Here is an 18,947-nt window from a genome sequence, read left to right on the forward strand (position 1 = left end):
AAGAGAGGGAGAAGGGGAAAGAGAGACATTTGAGAGAAAGGAGGAGAGAAAGAGGGAAAGAGAAGAGAGAAAGAGGGGAAAGAAGAGAGAGAAAGGGAGAGAGAGAAAGGAGAGAGAAATAGGGAGAGAGGAGGGAGAGAAAGGAGAGAGAGAGATAGAGAGAAGAGGGGAAGAGAGAGAAGGAGAGAGACAAAGAGGAGGAGGAGAAAGAGAAAAATGAGAGAGAGAGGAAGGAGAGAGAGAAGGAAAAGAGAGAGATAGAAAGAGAGAGAGAAGGGAGAGAGAGAGAGAGAGAGAGAGAGAGAAGAAGAGAAAGAAGAAGAAGAAGAGAAAGAAGGGAGGGAAAGAGAAAGAGAGAGGAAGGGAAAGAGAGAGAGTATGTAAAAACTAATTTTGGTGTTTGAATAAAACCAGTTTTAATTAAGTTTTGATTTTAATTTGGTTTTGGTTTTGGTTAACTGGTTAAAAATCGTTTTTTTAATTTGCTTTTAGTTAACCAATTCTAAAAAATATGGATATAATTTTTAAAATTATTTTATTAAAATTGGTTAACCAAAATGTAGTTATAATTTTTTAACCGGTTAACTACATTTTAGTTTTTTTTATGAACACCCCTATATATATATATATATATATATATATATATATATATATATATATATATATATATATATATATATATATATATATGATTGCAACAACACAGCATCAAACATTGATAACAAAGAACTGTGTGTGTGACTCTGATATGAGGATATACATAGGAACCTTGTTGAATTGAAGGAGATTGCAACAACACAGCATCAAACATTGATAACAAAGAACTGTGTGTGTGACTCTGATATGAGGATATACATAGGAACCTTGTTGAATTGAAGGAGTTTTTTTAAGGTAACTAAAACTCTCTCAAGTATTTATATGTAAATTATAAATATATATACGTGGAAAAATTTATTGATGGTGACTCCAAGAATAAATGTATTCCTAATCTTCACCCATCATTCTACCAAATCATATACATAGCAACCTTGTTGAATTGCAGTTTTTTTAAGGTAACTAAAACTCTCAAGTATTTATATGTAAATTATAAATATATATACGTGGAAAAATTTATTGACGGTGACTCCAAGAATAAATGTATTCCTAATCTTCACCCATCATTCTACTGAATCTAGTTGCTATTGATCACTCTTGGAGTCAATAATCCTTCTGTAACACTCTACCACACAGAATCTTATGCTTAAGTCATAAAGTTGAGGTGACAAGGTATTACGACCTCTAAAAGTAAAAATATATATAATAATAGTTGAAAGAAATTTTAACTAGAAGCCTGTGAAGAAAAGTTAAGCAAAGCATTAAACAGAAAATCTCATCACTCGCGTAAGAGATAAATATGAGAGAAGAATTCCAAAGATACATATATCAAGGCGTCTGACTCGGATGAAGCGAAGAACTCTTGGGACTCAAGAACATATTTTGTTTATATTTATATATGTATATAGATTCTCCACCTTGTATTTTATGTATAATGTAACACCCTACCACACAGAGCTTTACGCTTAAACCGTAAAATAGAGGTGATGAGGTATTACGACCTCTAAAATAAAATATATACATACAGTTGTAGAAAGAATATAATACCTAGGAGCCTTGAAAAACGAGATTATTTGTATGCTAAGAAATGTAAGGTTTACAAGTATAACTAAATAGAAAGTGAGATTAGAGAGTCAAGGATATAGAATAACTAGCTCCTAACTCAGCCTGCAAAGCCAACGCTGGCCGGAGAATATTTACATACATATATACATCTCCCATCAACCCAAAATACAAGGATAAATAACCTTAACTCTCCTTAAACCTCTAAGAGGAACAAAATAAACAAGTTATTTGGAGAGAAAGCTAAGTACATACATACATAAACAAACAACAAAAGAACTCAGGAACCACTCCGCTTCAGAAGTCTAGACGCCTAGCGAGGTGTCTCTCGACTTGCATTTGAAAAACATCAACACAGTATGGGGTGAGAACCGGAGGTTCTCAGCATGGTAAAGGTGCCACATACATAATATATAAGGTCCTGGGAATGCCAGAGGCAATCCTAGAACACCGACACTCAGATTATAAAGCTTAAGTTACTAATCAGAAACCATAAAAGGGGTAGGTGTCTAGGAAATTCTAAACTTACTTAAACCTAACTTTAACATAAAACTTGTCTGCCTTTCCTCCGTTCCTCTATCACCAATGATTTAGCAAAGACAGACAAACAGACAATTTCAATCACAAGTAGAAGGCAAGTAGTGCAAGTAGCAATTACTACAGTTAACATAATATATTCAGTTAGGCATTCCCAGATAAGGCATAGCAAACAAACAAACAGAATGCACATGATGTATGCCTGTCCTATGGCTGATGAGGCTCATCTGTCGCAGTGTTGTCAGAACCGGACCGACCCAGCCGGTCGGACCAGAAAACTGGTGAACCGGTGCCATAACCGGTCCGGGTGAAGCATCTAACCGAACAAAGAATCAAACCGAAATGACCCGGATTGAACCGTCCGGGTTTGATCAGAACCGGTGAACCGGCGGATTTCATTTAACCCAGACCGGTTCGAACTTTTTTTTTATTTTTTTTCTGCGCTGGAAACGACGTCGTTTCTTAATAAAAAAAAAACAAAAACTGCTGTTGAAAGTGGAACCCTAGCCTCCATCCGTCTCATTCCCTCCATCCCCTGTTTCCCACTTTCCCTTCCCAAACGGTTTGGCCATAAGAGACCACCATGGCACCATGACTCCATGAGAGCTGACAGCTGAGAGATAGAGAGTCTGCTACTCACCACACCTCACCACCGCAACCAGAGTAGTGCGCCACTCACCACCGCCAAGAAGCACGTCCACGGTCTATCAAAGATTCAACATTCAAGTTGCCTTCTCATCGCCTACTACCTCCTGGTCCATTGGTCGTCAGTCGTCAGTCGCCAGTCGCCACCTCCGGTCTCCCTCTTCTCTGCTCGTCCCTCCATCCCTCCAGAGTCCAGGTATGTATTTTTAATTTTTTAAAGTTAATTTTCAATAATTTAGTACTGATAGTTAGAATTAATTGATTATTGTAGATTGATTATGTATGTTGGTTTCTGTTTGATTTCTGTTAGAATTTAGATTGTTGGTTGTTCACATATGTTTGATAGTTGATACTTTGATTTCTGTTTGATTTTTGTATGTTGGCAGATGAGAACATGAATACTTCCACATGTTTTTCTGTTTGATCTCTCTTGTTTCTTGATTTATTTTTTATTTCTATTCAGTTTGTTGATTATCCATTGTTGGTTGCTGTTATATATTATTCTTAGTAGTTAGTGAATTGTTGTTGTGCATTATTCTTAGAGATTAGTCATTTAGTCCTGGTTGATTAGGAATTTAGGATGGCTTAATCAAATACACCATCAGAAACACCAACTTCTTAGGAACAAGGATCAACTCCTGATCCAACAATTGGAACCCAAAAAATAGTAACAGAGGAAAAACTGATCCTGCATGGGGCCATTGTAAACAAGTTTTGGATAAAGGAAAAACTGCTCTGTTATGTATTTATTGCGAGAAGCTTATTAGGGGTGGAGGAATTAACCGGGTTAAGCATCATTTGGCTGGAAAAGGCGGATATATTGAGGCATGTCGAAAGGTGCCAGCTGTGGTGAGACACCAATTCAATCAAAACATTGAAGATCTTCGAACCAAGAAAAGAAAAACTCAAGAAGAATATGCAGAAAGTTATGGTGCTTGTGATGATGTTGAAAGGGAATTTGATGAGATTGAACGTAATGAGATGCGACAACAACAAGCATCAAGAATTCCAGCACCTAGCTCTAGAAAGGGAGTTGGAAAACAACTCAAGGGATTACAATCCTTTTTTCCACTTGCAGCAACACCTGGAACTCAACCAAGTATTAAAAGTGTTCTCTAGAGCAAAGAAATTGTGGAGAAGTGTGATATTGCTATTGAAAGATGGATGATGGATGCCTTTGTGCCATTCAATGCGATTAATTCAGCTTATTATCAGCCGATGATCGATGCTATTGCAAACATGGGTGCAGGGTATAAAGTGCCAAATTACCAAAGAGTTCGTGGATATTTGTTGAGTAAATTGGTTGAAGATGTAAAGAAGATGATTGAAGGTTATCGTGTGATTTGGAAACAAACTGGATGTACTATCATGGCTGATGGATGGACTGATCGTTGTAGGCGTACTTTAATTAATTTCTTGGTTTATTGCCCTAAAGGAAATGTTTTCCTAAAGTCAGTTGATGCTTCTCATATCTCGAAAACTGCTGAGGCTTTGTTTAAGTTGCTTAGGGATGTTGTGTTATTTGTTGGTCCTGAGAATGTTGTACATGTAGTGATGGATAATGCTACAAGTTACGTTGCTGCTGGAAGGTTGTTGGAATTGGAGTTTCCTAGATTGTATTGGTCTCTTTGTGCGGCACATTGTATTAATATGATGTTGCAGGATATTGGAAAGTTCGTGGAAGTGACTGAAACTGTGTCACAAGCTTCAATGATTACGAAGTATATCTATAATCACTGCCATCTGTTGTACTTGATGAGACAGTTCACAGGCGGCCGAGAAATACTTCATCCAGCTCCAACTCGATTCGCCACTAATTTCATTGCTTTGCAAAGTATTTTGGCTCAAAAGGATGCATTGAGAGCTAAGGTGACATCTAGAGAATGGACAAGTTCAACTTACTCTAAAGAAGCCAAAGCTAAAAAGTTTGTGGATCAAATCTTAGATTCTAAATTTTGGAATCAATGCACTGATATTGTTAAGCTTACGGAGCCACTTGTTCATGTATTGCGTATTGTAGATAGTGAAGATAGAGCTGCAATGGGTTTCCTTTATCAAGCTATGTATAAGGCTAGGGAAGACATGGTGAAGAGGTTTCAAAAAAGAAAGAGGGTTGTTGAGCCTTATTTGAAGATTTTAGATTCACGTTGGGATTCACAACTTAAAAGAAACCTTCATGCTGCTGGTTATTGGTTAAATCCAGCTTTTCGATTTAATTCTGCAGAATTTGACAAGCACAAAGAAACAATTTCTGGCCTACTAGATGTGATTGAGAGATATGCTTACGGTGATGCTGATTTGAATACTAAATTGACAAGTGAGAAGAGAATCTTTAAGAATGATGAAGGAGATTTTAGAAGACAGTCTGCAATACGTGAGCGAAACACAGTGATGCCTGGTAAATTTTTTATAAAAATTAGTCTTTTATGATTGTGATATGTTTAAGATTTGATTTTTATGATTGTGATTATTTTCTATTTCTGTTAAGATCAATGGTGGGAATCTTATGGATGTGGAGCACCAAACCTGCAAAAGTTAGCGATTCGTGTTTTGAGTCAAACTTGTAGTTCTTCAGGTTGTGAGCGTAACTGGAGCATTTTCGAACACATTCACTCAAAGAAAAGGAATTGGTTAGAGCATCAAAAGATTAATGATCTTGTTTATGTTCATTACAACTTAAGGCTACAACAAAGGTACTTTTTATTATTCTTTCTTGAAGGCATTATTTTAAATTTTTAGTCATAATAAGAATAATCAAGTTAATTGATAATATAGGAACCGAATGAGAAAGCAAAGTTATGATCCAATTTGTCTTGATGCATTTGAGGATCATTCGGAATGGATAATGGAAGATTCACCACCATTTTTAACTCCTGAAGAAGTTGATGCTTTACGGAATGATCTTGCAAATATGTCTCTTCAATCAGCTTTAGATGATTTGGGTATATTTTTGTTAGGGATGATTTTGTAATGCTTTAACCAAATATTTTGCCTTATTATTGATTATGATTTGTGAAACATTATTGAAATGCTAGATGAATTGAATCGGGAAGATGATCGAGATGATGGTGAAGCTAATAATACTTCTGCAGAAAGTGCAAATCAGAATGAAACCAATCAGGATGTAGCTCCAGATTTGTCAGATGAAGAAAGATATCCAGACTTTGAAGTTACTCCTTGGATATAATCCATGAATTTTTATTTTCATTGTGTTAAATTGAGTTGTTCATGTAATAGACTAATAGTACTAACAAATTTTATGTTTATTTTCGTATTACTACTTATTTTTAGGATTTGAGACTTAATGTTTATTAAAATGTTATTGGAGATATATTTTTTAGCTGTTAATTTTTAAGTTTTTAGCTATTTTATACGTTTTACTTATGTGGGACCGAGTTAACCAGTTCAACCAGTGATCCACCGGTTGAACCAGTGACCCAGTGACCCAGTAGCCTGATCGGTTCGATCACCGGTTCGGTTCTGACAACTATGATCTGTCGGTTATCAAGCCAACCCGGCAAGTCCGAAACCCTTGGACTGTCCCTCGTCACGCATCCCCATGAGTCTATGCATAGCTTTTCTCATTTCATTCATAAATCATACATTCATATATAATTTTACTCAATGGGGGATAACAATTCCCGAGAATTTATACGTGCCCGGTCACCCTTACCACGTAGGGTCAACAGAGTATCGAGTCTCAACCTGGTACACGTGGTGGCAAGCCACGGTATTCTGTCCAGAAAAACTCGTATCTCAAATAACATTAAATACATAAGCCACATAAGTATTTATCACATTCATATCCATTCCATAATCATTCATCATAGCCATGTCATCATGAATTCTTCCAGCCTTCACATCATACTCCTATCATTTACCATGTTTACCCTTTTCTTCATCCCCAAGTTATCTCATTTTCCTAGCTTCAGCAAATTACTAGGCTTACTATTATATTTTATGACTAGAAGATGATAATAGAGGTTTGGAAGTTTGAAATTTGGTTCAACCGGTTCGGCCCGATCGGCCAAATCTTGGGCCGAATTCTTCGAAATTAGTGTCAAAATTATCGTTTTAATGAGCTCTATCCTATTTTAATATAATATTTACATTTTAAATTTTTCTTATTAAAATTTAATTTATTGACTAATTATTTACTAATCTAGCGGGGTTTACATCCTACCCACTTAATTAAGAATTTTGTCCTCAAAATTCAGATTCAGTTACCTGAAAAGAGGTGTGGGTAGTCCTTTCGCATATCTGACTCGAGCTCCCAAGTATGCTCTTCAATACCAGCCCGACTCCAAGCTACTTGCACTAAAGAGACCTCCTTTCCACGTAAACGCTTGATGCTGATGTCATCAATCCTAACTGGAGTTACTGGAAGAGTCAGATATTCTCTTACTTGAACCGATTCCGGCTCTGGAAAATGATTCGCGTCAGGAGTATATTTTCGAAGCTGCGACACATAAAATACGTCGTGCATGTTCGAAAGATGCAACGGTAAAGTGATCCTATAAGCCACTGGTCCAATTATCTTCAGGATCTCAAACGGGAATTCAGTTTCTTAGTCTTAATGGCCCTTCCCACTCTGGTGGTTGGAGCAACTTTTAGAAAGACATATGCTCCTTCCTCAAACTCTAAAGGTTTCCGCCTTTGATCAGCATATCCTCCAAAACACAAGCTCTCAGCATATCCTCCAAAGTTTGGATGGTTCTTTCTGATTGACCATCTGTGAAAGGTACATTGCCGGTCTGATATTTGGACCGCACAAGGTTCAGACCGGAGAGAACCGGTCAAACTCGATAAGGTTCGTGGTATGCGAAATTACGATCATCAACAATGGCGCCAAAGACTTGGTGCTCTCAAATGTGAATCACACTTTGTCACAACTTCGCACACTAACCAGCAAGTGCACTGGGTCGTCCAAGTAATAAACCTTACGTGAGTAAGGGTCGATCCCACGGAGATTGTCGGCTTGAAGCAAGCTATGGTCACCTTGTAAATCTCAGTCAGGCGGATTCAAATGGTTATGGAGATTTACTAATAGAAAGATAAATAAAACATAAAATAAAGATAGAGGTACTTATGTAATTCATTGGTGAGAATTTCAGATAAGCGTATAGAGATGCTTTCGTTCCTCTGAACCTCTGCTTTCCTGCTGTCTTCATCCAATTATTCCTACTCCTTTCCATGGCAAGCTTTGTGTAGGGCATCACCGTTGTCAATGGCTACATCCCATCCTCTCTGTGAAAATGGTCCAATGCACTGTCACTGCATGGCTAATCATCTGTCGTTTCTCGATCATACTGGAATAGGATTTACTATCCTTTTGCGTCTGTCACTACGCCTAGCACTCGCAAGTTTGAAGCTCGTCACAGCCATCCCTTCCCAGATCCTACTCGGAATACCACAGACAAGGTTTAGACTTTCCGGATCTCAGGAATGGCCGTCCATGGGTTCTAACTTATACCACGAAGATTCTAATATCTCGGACTCGATCCTCTGTATTAGATATCTAAGAGATATTTATTCTAGCTTGTTTGCATGTAGAACGGAAGTGTTTGTCAGGCCCGCGTTCATAAGTGAGAATGATGATGAGCGTCACATAATCATCACATTCATCATGTTCTTGGGTGCGAGTGAATATCTTAGAATAGGAATAAGCTTGAATTGAATAGAAAAACAATAGTACTTTGCATTAATTCATGAAGAACAGCAGAGCTCCACACCTTAATCTATGGGGTGTAGAAACTCCACCGTTGAAAATACATAAGTAATGAAGGTCCAGGCATGGCCGAATGGCCAGCCCCCATAAAGGTCTAAGATAGCCTAAAATTGATCAAAGATCTTATCTGAAGATGTAAAGACAATAGTAAAAAGTTCTATTTATACTAAACTAGTTACTAGGGTTTACAGAAATGAGTAAATGATGCAGAAATCTACTTCTGGGGCCCACTTGGTGTGTGCTTGGGCTGAGCATTGAGCTTTACACGTGTAGAGGCTTCTCTTGGAGTTGAACGCCAGTTTGTAACCTGTTTCTGGCGTTTAACTCCACTTTGCAACCTGTTTTTGGCGTTTAACTCCAGAATGCAGCATGGAACTCGCGTTGAATGCCAGTTTGCGTTGTCTAAACTCAGACAAAGTATGGACTATTATATATTGCTGGAAAGCCCTGGATGTCTACTTTCCAACGCAATTGAGAGCGCGCCATTTGGAGTTTTGTAGCTCGAGAAAATCTACTTTGAGTGCAAGGAGGTCAGAATCCAACAGCATCTGCAGTCCTTCTTCAACCTCTGAATCTGATTTTTGCTCAAGTCCCTCAATTTCAGCCAGAAAATACCTAAAATCACAGAAAAATACACAAACTCATAGTAAAGTTTAGAAATGTGATTTTTATTTAAAAACTAATAAAAATATATTAAAAACTAACTAAATCATACTAAAAACTATGTAAAAACAATGCCAAAAAGCGTATAAATTATCCGCTCATCACAACACCAAACTTAAATTGTTGCTTGTCCCCAAGCAACTGAAAATCAAATAGGATAAAAAGAATAGAATATACTATAAATTCCAAAACATCAATGAAACTTAGCTTCAATCAGATGAGCGGGACTTGTAGCTTTTTGCCTCTTGAATAGTTTTGGCATCTCACTTTATCCATTGAAGTTCAGAATGATTGGCATCTATAGGAACTCAGAGTTCAGATAGTGTTATTGATTCTCCTAGTTCAGTATGTTGATTCTTGAACACAGCTACTTTATGAGTCTTGGCCGTGGCCCTAAGCACTTTGTTTTCTAGTATTACCACTGGATACATAAATGCCACAGACACATAACTGGGTGAACCTTTTCAGATTGTGACTCAGCTTTGCTAAAGTCTTCAATTAGAGGTGTCCAGAGTTCTTAAGCACACTCTTTTTTTTGCTTTGGACCTTGACTTTAACCGCTCAGTCTCAAGTTTTCACTTGACACCTTCACGCCACAAGCACATGGTTAGGGACAGCTTGGTTTAGCCACTTAGGCCAGGATTTTATTCCTTTAGACCCTCCTATCCACTGATGCTTAAAGCCTTGGATTCTTTTTATTACCATTGCCTTTTAGTTTTAAGGGCTATTGGCTTTTTGCTCTTGCCTTTTGGTTTTAAGAGCTTTTGGCTTTTTCTGCTTGCTTTTTCTTTTTCTATTTTCTTTTTTTTTTTCTCTATTTTTTTTCTATTTTTTTCTGCAAGCTTTTTTATTCACTGCTTTTTCTTGCTTCAAGAATCATTTTTATGATTTTTCAGATTATCAGATAACATTTCTCCTTTTCATCATTCTTTCAAGAGCCAACATATTTAACATTCATAAACATCAACTTCAAAAGACATATGCACTGTTCAAGCATTCATTCAGAAAACAAAAAGTATTATCACCACATCAAAATAATTAAACTAGTTTCAAGGATGAATTCGAAACCCTGTACTTCTTGTTCTTTTGTTTGTAAAACATTTTTCATTTAAGAGAGGTAATAGAGTCATAGGACATTCATGGCTTTAAGACATAGACACTTAAACACTAATGATCATATAGTAAAGACACAAACATAATTAAAACATAAGGCTCAATAATCGAAAAATAGTAAAATAAATAGACAAGGAGATTAAGGAATGAGTCCACCTTAGTGAGGGTGGCATCTTCCTCTTCTTGAAGAACCAATGGTGCTTTTGAGCTCCTCTATGTCTCTTCATTGCCTTTGTTGCTCCTCCCTCATGGCTCTTTGATCTTCTCTAATCTCATGGAGGATGATGGAGTGCTTTTGGTGCTCCACCCTTAGTTGTCCCATGTTGGAACTTAATTCTCCTAGGGAGGTGTTGATTTGCTCCCAATAGTTTTGTGGAGGAAGGTGCATCCCTTGAGGCATCTCAGGGATTTCATGGTGGAGAATTTCCTCATGCTCATGTTGAGGTCCATGATCTCTTATTTGCTCCATCCTTTTCTTAGTGATGGGTTTGTCCTCTTCAATGAGGATGTCTCCCTCTATGTCAATTCCAGCCGAATTGCAGAGGTGGCATATGAGGTGAGAAAAGGCTAACCTTGCCTAAGTGCAGGACTTGTCAGCCACCTTGTAAAGTTCTTGAGGTATAATCTCATGAACTTCCACCTCCTCTCCAATCATGATACTATGGATCATGATGGCCCGGTCTATAGTAACTTTAGACCGGTTACTAGTAGGAATGATTGAGCGTTGAATAAACTCTAACCATCCCCTAGCCACTGGTTTGAGGTCATGGCTTCTTAGTTGAACCGGCTTGCCTCTTGAGTCAATTTTCCATTGAGCTCCTTCCTCACATATATCTATGAGGACTTGGTCCAACCTTTGATCAAAGTTAACCCTTCTTGTGTAGGGGCGTGCGTTCTCTTCCATCATTGGTAAGTTGAACGCTAGCCTTACATTTTCCGGACTGAAATCTAAGTATTTCCCCCGAACCATGGTGAGCCAATGCTTTGGATTCAGGTTCACACTTTGATCATGGTTCCTAGTGATCCATGCGTTTGCATAGAACTCTTGAACCATTAGGATCCCAACTTGTTGAATGGGGTTGGTGAGAACTTCCCAACCTCTTCTTTGGATCTCAAGTCGGATCTCAGGATACTCATTCTTTTTGAGCTTGAAAGGAACCTCAGGGATCACTTTCTTCTTGGCCACAACTTCATAGAAGTGGTCTTGATGGACCTTTGAGATGAATCTCTCCATCTCCCATGACTCAGAGGTGGAAGCAATTGCCTTCCCTTTCCTCTTTCTTGAGGTTTCTCTGGCCTTAGGTGCCATAAATGGTTATAGAAAAACAAAAAGCTATGCTTTTACCACACCAAACTTAAAATGTTTGCTCGTCCTCGAGCAAAAGAGGAGAGAAAGAAGGAGAATAAGAAGAAGAGATGGAGGAGAGGGAGAGATGTGTGTGTTTCGGCCAAGGGGAGAAGAGAGGGTTGTGTTATGTGAAAATGAAGAAGGAGTGAGGGGTTTATATAGGAGTGAGGGGGTGTGTAGGGTTCGACCATTAGGGTTGGGTTTGGGAGGGAAATTAGTTTGAATTTTGAAGGTAGGTAGGGTTTATGGGGAAGAGAGGGTGGATGTGAGTGGTAAAGAGGTGATGGAAAAGAGTGATTGAGGTGATTGGTGAGGGATATTTGGGGAAGAGTGTTATGAAAAGGTGTGAAGAGGAGAAAAGAAAATGTGGGGGTCCTGTGGGGTCCACAGATCAAGTGGGGTCAAGGACTTAACATCCCTGCTCCAATTAGGCATGTAAAACGCCCTTGCTGTGCAATCCTGGCGTTTAACGCCAGACTGCTGCCTGTTTCTGGCGTTAAACGCCCAAATGTAGCTTGTTTCTGGCGTTTAACACCAGGTAGATGCCTGTTTCTGGCATTAAACGCCAGCTTGGTGCCTGTTTGGCGTTAAACGCCAGACAGATGCTTGTTTCTGGCGTTTAAACGCCAGACTGCTCTCCTCCAGGGTGTGCTGTTTTTAATGCCATTTTTCATTTTGTTTTTGATTTTTCAGTAGTTTTTGTGACTTCACATGATCATCAACCTAATAAAACACGAAATAACAAAAATAAAATAAAGTAGATATGCTTAAATAACATTGGGTTGCCTCCCAACAAGCGCTTCTTTAATGTCAATAGCTTGACAGTGAGCTCTCATGGAGCCTCACAGATAATCAAAGCAAGGTTGGAACCTCCCAACACCAAACTTAGAGTTTGACTGTGGGGGCTTTGGTTGACTCTGCAGTAAGAGAAGCTTTTCATGCTTCTTCTCCATGGTTACAGAAGGAGATCCTTGAGTTTCAAACACAAGGGTGTCCTCATTCAGTTGGAGGACCAACTCTCCTCTGTCCACATCAATCACAGCTCTTGCTGTGGCTAGGAAGGGTCTTCCAAGGATGATGGATTCATCCTCTTCCTTCCCAGTGTCTAGGATTATGAAATCAGCATGGATGTAAAGACCTTCAACCTTTACTAACACGTCCTCTCTACTTGTCCATAAGTCTGTTTTCTTGAGTTGTCTGCCATCTCTAATGAGATTCTAGCAGCTTGCACCTCAAAGATCCCAAGTTTCTCCATTACAGAGAGTGGCATTAAGTTTATTCCTGACCCCAGGTCACACAGAGCCTTCTCAAAGGTCATAGTACCTATGTCACAGGGTATTAAGAATTTGCCAGTATCTTGCCTCTTTTGAGGTAATTTCTGCCTATCCAATGCATTCAGTTCATTGGTGAGCAAGGGAGGTTTATCTTCCCAAGTCTCATTACCAAATAATTTGGCATTCAGCTTCATGATTGCACCAAGGTACTTGGCAACTTGTTCTTCAGTAACATCTTCATTCTCTTCAGAAGAAGCATACTCATCAGAGCTCATGAAGGGCAGAAGGAGGTTCATTGGAATCTCTATGGTCTCTAGATGAGCCTCAGATTTCTTTGGTTCCTCTAAGGAAAACTCCTTATTGTTCACTGAACGTCCCAGGAGGTCTTCCTCACTAGGATTCATGTCCTCCTCCTCCTCTTTGGGTTCGGCCATTTTAGTTAAATCAATGGCCTTGCACTCTCTCTTTGGATTCTCTTCTGTCTTGCTTGGGAGAGTACTAGGAGGAGTTTCAGTGACCCTTTTACTCAGCTGGCCTACTTGTGCCTCCAAATTTCTAATGGAGGACCTCGTTTCATTCATGAAACTCAAAGTGGCCTTAGATAGATCAGAGACTATATTTGCTAAGCTAGATGGGTTCTGCTCAGAATTCTCTGTCTGTTGTTGAGTAGATGATGGAAAAGGTTTGCTATTGCTAAACCTGTTTCTTCCACCATTGTTAAAGCCTTGTTGAGGCTTTTGTTGATCCTTCCATGAGAAATTTGGATGATTTCTCCATGAGGGATTATAGGTGTTTCCATAGGGTTCCCCCATGTAATTCACCTCTGCTATTGCAGGGTTCTCAGGATCATAAGCTTCTTCTTCAGAAGATGCCTCTTTAGTAATGTTGGATGCAGCTTGCATTCCATTCAGACTCTGAGAAATCATATTGACTTGCTGAGTCAATATTTTGTTCTAAGCCAATATGGCATTCAGAGCATCAATTTCAAGAACTCCCTTCCTTTGAGGCATCCCATTGCTTATAGGATTCCTCTCAGAAGTGTACATGAACTGGTTATTAGCAACCATATCAATGAGTTCTTGAGCTTCTACACGCGTTTTCTTTAGGTGAATAGATTTGCCTGCAGAATGGTCTAGTGACATCTTTGATAGCTCAGACAGACCTTCATAGAATATATCCAGGATGGTCCATTCTGAAAGCATGTCAGATGGACACTTTTTGGTCAGTTGCTTATATCTCTCCCAAGCTTCATAGAGGGATTCACCTTCTTTCTGTCTGAAGGTTTGAACATCCACTCTAAGCTTACTAAGCTTTTGAGGAGGAAAGAACTTGGCTAAGAAAGCCATGACCAGCTTATCCCAAGAGTTCAGGCTATCTTTAGGTTGAGAGTCCAACCATACTCTAGCTCTGTCTCTTACAGCAAACGGGAAAAGTATAAGCCTGTAGACCTCGGGATCAACCCCATTGGTCTTAACAATGTCACAGATCTGCAAGAATTCAGTTAAGAACTGAAAAGGATCTTCAGATGGAAGTCCATGAAACTTGCAGTTTTGTTGCATCAGAGAAACTAGTTGAGGTTTAAGCTCAAAATTGTTTGCTCCAATGGTAGGGATGGAGATGCTTCTTCCATATAAATTGGAATTTGGTGCAGTAAAGTCACCAAGCATCTTCCTTGCATTGTTATTATTTTCGGCCATGTCTCCTTCCTTTTTGAAAATTTCTGTCAGATTTTCTCTAGAGAGTTGAGCTTTAGCTTCCCTTAGCTTCCTCTTCAGAGTCCTTTCAGGTTCAGGATCAGCTTCAACAAGAATGTTCTTATCCTTGTTCCTGCTCATATGAAAAAGAAGAGAACACAAAAGAAAATATAGAATCCTCTATGTCATAGTATAGAGATTCCTTATGCAAGTATAATAAGAGAAGAATATAAGAAGGAGAAGAGGAAAATTCGAACACAGAGAGGGGGATGGGGTTCGAATTTTGGGTGGAAGAGAAGTGTTAGTAGATGAATAAATAAATAGAAGGAGATGAGAAAGAGAAGAATTCGAAAATTAAACAAAATAAAATAAAAATATTTTAAAATTAAAGTTAAAATTCGAAAATTAAAATTGGAATCAAATTAAATTAAAATTAAAACAATTAGTTACTTAAAAAGGAAATTTGAAAAAGAGGGAAGGGATTTTCGAAAATTAGAGAGAGAGTTAGTTAGGTAGTTTTGAAAAAGATAAGAATCAAACAAAAGGTAAAGTGGTTAATTGAAAAAGATTTGAAAATCGAATTTGAAAAGATAAGAAATTAGAAAAGATTTTGAAATTAAATTTTGAAAAAGATATCATTGAAATTTATTTTGAAAAAGATTTGAAAAAGAATTTTAAAAAGATTTGATTTTGAAAATTAAAGTTGATTACTTGACTAACAAGAAATAAAAAGATTTGATTTTAAAATTTAAAGATTGAACCTTTCTTATTAGACAAGTAACAAACTTAATATTTTTGAATCAATCACATTAATTATTAGCATTGAATTCGAAAATATGGACTAAAAATAAGAAAAAGATTTTGAAAATTAATTTGAAATTTTCGAAAATATGAAAGAAAAATGAAAAAGGTTTGATTTTTGAAAAAGATTTGAAAAAGATAAGATTTTTAAATTGAAAATTTGATTAGACTCATAAGGAACAACTAGATTTTAAAAATTTTTGAAAAAGTCAAGTCAAATATTCGAAAATTTATGAGTGAATAAGGGAAAGATATTTTTTTGATTTTTGAATTTTTAATGAAGAAAGAGAAAAATATCAAAAAGACTCAATGCATGAAAATTTTGGATCAAAACAAATGATGCATGCAAGAACACTATGAATGTCAAGATGAACACCAAGAACACTTTGAAGATCAAGATGAACATCAAGACTTATTTTTGAAAATTTTTAAGAAAAGAAAAATATGCAAGACACCAAACTTAGAAATTTTCAAACTTTAGACACTAACAAATTGAAAATGCATATGAAAAACAAGAAAAGACACAAAACAAGAAAATATGAAGATCAAACAAGAAGACTTGTCAAGAACAACTTGAAGATCATGAAGAACAAATGCATGAGTTTTCGAAAATTTTAAGAAAAATTAAAAAGATGCAATTGACACCAAACTTAAAATTTGACACAAGATTCAAACAAGAAACACAATATTTTTGGTTTTTATGATTTTATTAATTTTTTCTTGGATTTTTTTTTCGAAAATTATTTTGGGAAGAACAAAAAAAGAAGAAAATTTTTTGTATTTTTCGAAAATAAGAAATAAAAAGCTTAAAAATAAAATAAAATTACCTAATCTGAGCAACAAGATGAACCGTCAGTTGTCCAAACTCGAACAATTCCCGGCAACGGCGCCAAAAACTTGGTATGCGAAATTGCGATCATCAACAATGGCACCAAAGACTTGGTGCTCTCAAACGTGAATCACACTTTGTCACAACTTCGCACAACTAACCAGCAAGTGCACTGGGTCGTCCAAGTAATAAACCTTACATGAGTAAGGGTTGATCCCACGGAGATTGTCGGCTTGAAGCAAGCTATGGTCACCTTGTAAATCTCAGTCAGACGGATTCAAATGGTTACAGAGATTTACTAATAGAAAGATAAATAAAACGTAAAATAAAGATAGAGGTACTTATGTAATTCATTGGTGAGAATTTCAGATAAGCGTATAGAGATGCTTTCGTTCCTCTGAACATCTGCTTTCCTGCTGTCTTCATCCAATCATTCCTACTCCTTTCCATGGCAAGCTTTGTGTAGGGCATCACCGTTGTCAATGGCTACATCCTATCCTCTCTGTGAAAATGGTCCAATGCGCTGTCACTGCATGGCTAATCATCTGTCGGTTCTCGATTATACTGGAATAGGATTTACTATCCTTTTGCGTCTGTCACTACGCCCAGCACTCGCGAGTTTGAAGCTCGTCACAGCCATCCCTTCCCAGATCCTACTCGGAATACCACAAACAAGGTTTAGACTTTCCGGATCTCAGGAATGGCCGTCCATGGGTTCTAACTTATACCACGAAGATTCTAATATCTCGGACTCGGTCCTCTGTATTAGATATCTAAGAGATATTCATTCTAGCTTGTTTGCATGTAGAACGGAAGTGTTTGTCAGGCACGCGTTCATAAGTAAGAATGATGATGAGCGTCACATAATCATCACATTCATCATGTTCTTGGATGCGAGTGAATATCTTAGAATAGGAATAAGTTTGAATTGAATAGAAAAACAATAGTACTTTACATTAATTCATGAAGAACAGCAGAGCTCCACACCTTAATCTATGGTGTGTAGAAACTCCACCGTTGAAAATACATAAGTAATGAAGGTCCAGGCATGACCGAATGGCCAGCTCCCATAAAGGTCTAAGATAGCCTAAAACTGATCAAAGATTTGATCCGAAGATGTAAAGACAATAGTAAAAAGTTCTATTTATACTAAACTAGTTACTAGGGTTTACAGAAATGAGTAAATGATGCAGAAATCCACTTCTGGAGCCCACTTGGTGTGTGCTTGGGCTGAGCATTGAGCTTTACACGTGTAGAGGCTTCTCTTGGAGTTGAACGCCAGTTTGTAACCTGTTTCTGGCGTTTAACTCTACTTTGCAACCTGTTTCTGGCGTTTAACTCCAAAATGTAGCATGGAACTCGCGTTGAACGCCAGTTTGCGTCGTCTAAACTCGGGCAAAGTATGGACTATTATATATTGCTGGAAAGCCCTGGATGTCTACTTTCCAACGCAATTGAGAGCGTGCCATTTGGAGTTCTGTAGCTCCAGAAAATCCACTTTGAGTGCAGGGAGGTCAGAATCCAACAGCATCTGCAGCCCTTCTTCAACCTCTGAATCTGATTTTTGCTCAAGTCCCTCAATTTCAGCCAGAAAATACCTGAAGTCACAGAAAAACACACAAACTCATAGTAAAGTCCAGAAATGTGATTTTTATTTAAAAACTAATAAAAATATATTAAAAATTAACTAAATCATACTAAAAACTATGTAAAAATAATGCCAAAAAGCATATAAATTATCCGCTCATCAGTTCATGAATTGGGGTTCGACTAGTTTCTAGGGTTTACAGAAATGAGTAAATGATGCAGAAATCCACTTCTGGGGCCCACTTGGTGTGTGCTTGGGCTGAGCATTGAGCTTTACACGTGTAGAGGCTTCTCTTGGAGTTGAACGCCAGTTTGTAACCTGTTTCTGGCGTTTAACTCTACTTTGCAACTTGTTTCTGGCGTTTAACTCCAAAATGCAGCATGGAACTCGCGTTGAACGCCAGTTTGCGTCGTCTAAACTCGGGCAAAGTATGGACTATTATATATTGCTGGAAAGCCCTGGATGTCTACTTTCCAACGCAATTGAGAGCGTGCCATTTGGAGTTCTATAACTCCAGAAAATCCACTTTGAGTGCAGGGAGGTCAGAATCCAACAGCATCTGCAGCCCAACCTCTGAATCTGATTTTTGCTCAAGTCCCTCAATTTCAGCCAGAAAATACCTGAAGTCACAGAAAAACACATAAACTCATAGTAAACTTTTAGCCAGAAAATACCTGAAGTCACAGAAAAACACACAAACTCATAGTAAAGTCCAGAAATGTGATTTTTATTTAAAAACTAATAAAAATATATTAAAAACTAACTAAATCATACTAAAAACTATGTAAAAACAATGCCAAAAAGCATATAAATTATCCGCTCATCAATTTGTGAATTGGGGTTCGAACCCTTGTTATTCAAGGTAAAATTATCCTTGTTTGCCACTGAGCTGATTCATTTTTTATTTTAATATTTGCAAATTATAAATCATATAGATATATTTCATCAAATAGTTTACTTCTACTTAATTTATTTTAATTTTAGTTATAAACTCATTCATTTTTAAATTAATTATATTTCTATTTTTTCATAATTATATAATATCTATTAATATTATTTTTTAATAAATAC

At 37.5% G+C, this 18,947-nt stretch overlaps 1 protein-coding gene and 1 non-coding gene across 2 annotated transcripts; both read left to right on the top strand.

The window, feature by feature from the left end:
• Nucleotides 1-4,005: 4,005 nt before the first annotated feature.
• LOC112762783 (uncharacterized) lies at nt 4,006-6,025 on the top strand. The gene is made up of 4 exons (XM_025808623.1): nt 4,006-5,236; nt 5,327-5,531; nt 5,614-5,780; nt 5,874-6,025. The coding sequence occupies exons 1-4, from the start codon at nt 4,006-4,008 to the stop codon at nt 6,023-6,025; spliced, it is 1,755 nt and encodes a 584-aa protein (XP_025664408.1).
• An 8,139-nt stretch (nt 6,026-14,164) lies between these two features.
• On the top strand, nt 14,165-14,268 carry LOC112768187 (small nucleolar RNA R71). The gene has a single exon (XR_003185624.1). It is a non-coding gene; the product is annotated as a small nucleolar RNA R71 (small nucleolar RNA).
• Nucleotides 14,269-18,947: the final 4,679 nt, after the last annotated feature.

This window comes from Arachis hypogaea, chromosome 17 (assembly GCF_003086295.3).
Source record: "Arachis hypogaea cultivar Tifrunner chromosome 17, arahy.Tifrunner.gnm2.J5K5, whole genome shotgun sequence".
NCBI classification, from domain to species: Eukaryota; Viridiplantae; Streptophyta; class Magnoliopsida; order Fabales; family Fabaceae; genus Arachis; species Arachis hypogaea.

Excerpts from the sequence above, each read along its gene's own strand:
- LOC112762783 (XM_025808623.1), top strand. The coding sequence starts at position 4,006 with ATGGATGCCTTTGTGCCATTCAATGCGATTAATTCAGCTTATTATCAG. Across the intron at positions 5,532-5,613 it reads AACTTAAGGCTACAACAAAG|GAACCGAATGAGAAAGCAAA; the intron begins GTACTTTTTATT and ends TTGATAATATAG. Across the intron at positions 5,781-5,873 it reads ATCAGCTTTAGATGATTTGG|ATGAATTGAATCGGGAAGAT; the intron begins GTATATTTTTGT and ends TTGAAATGCTAG.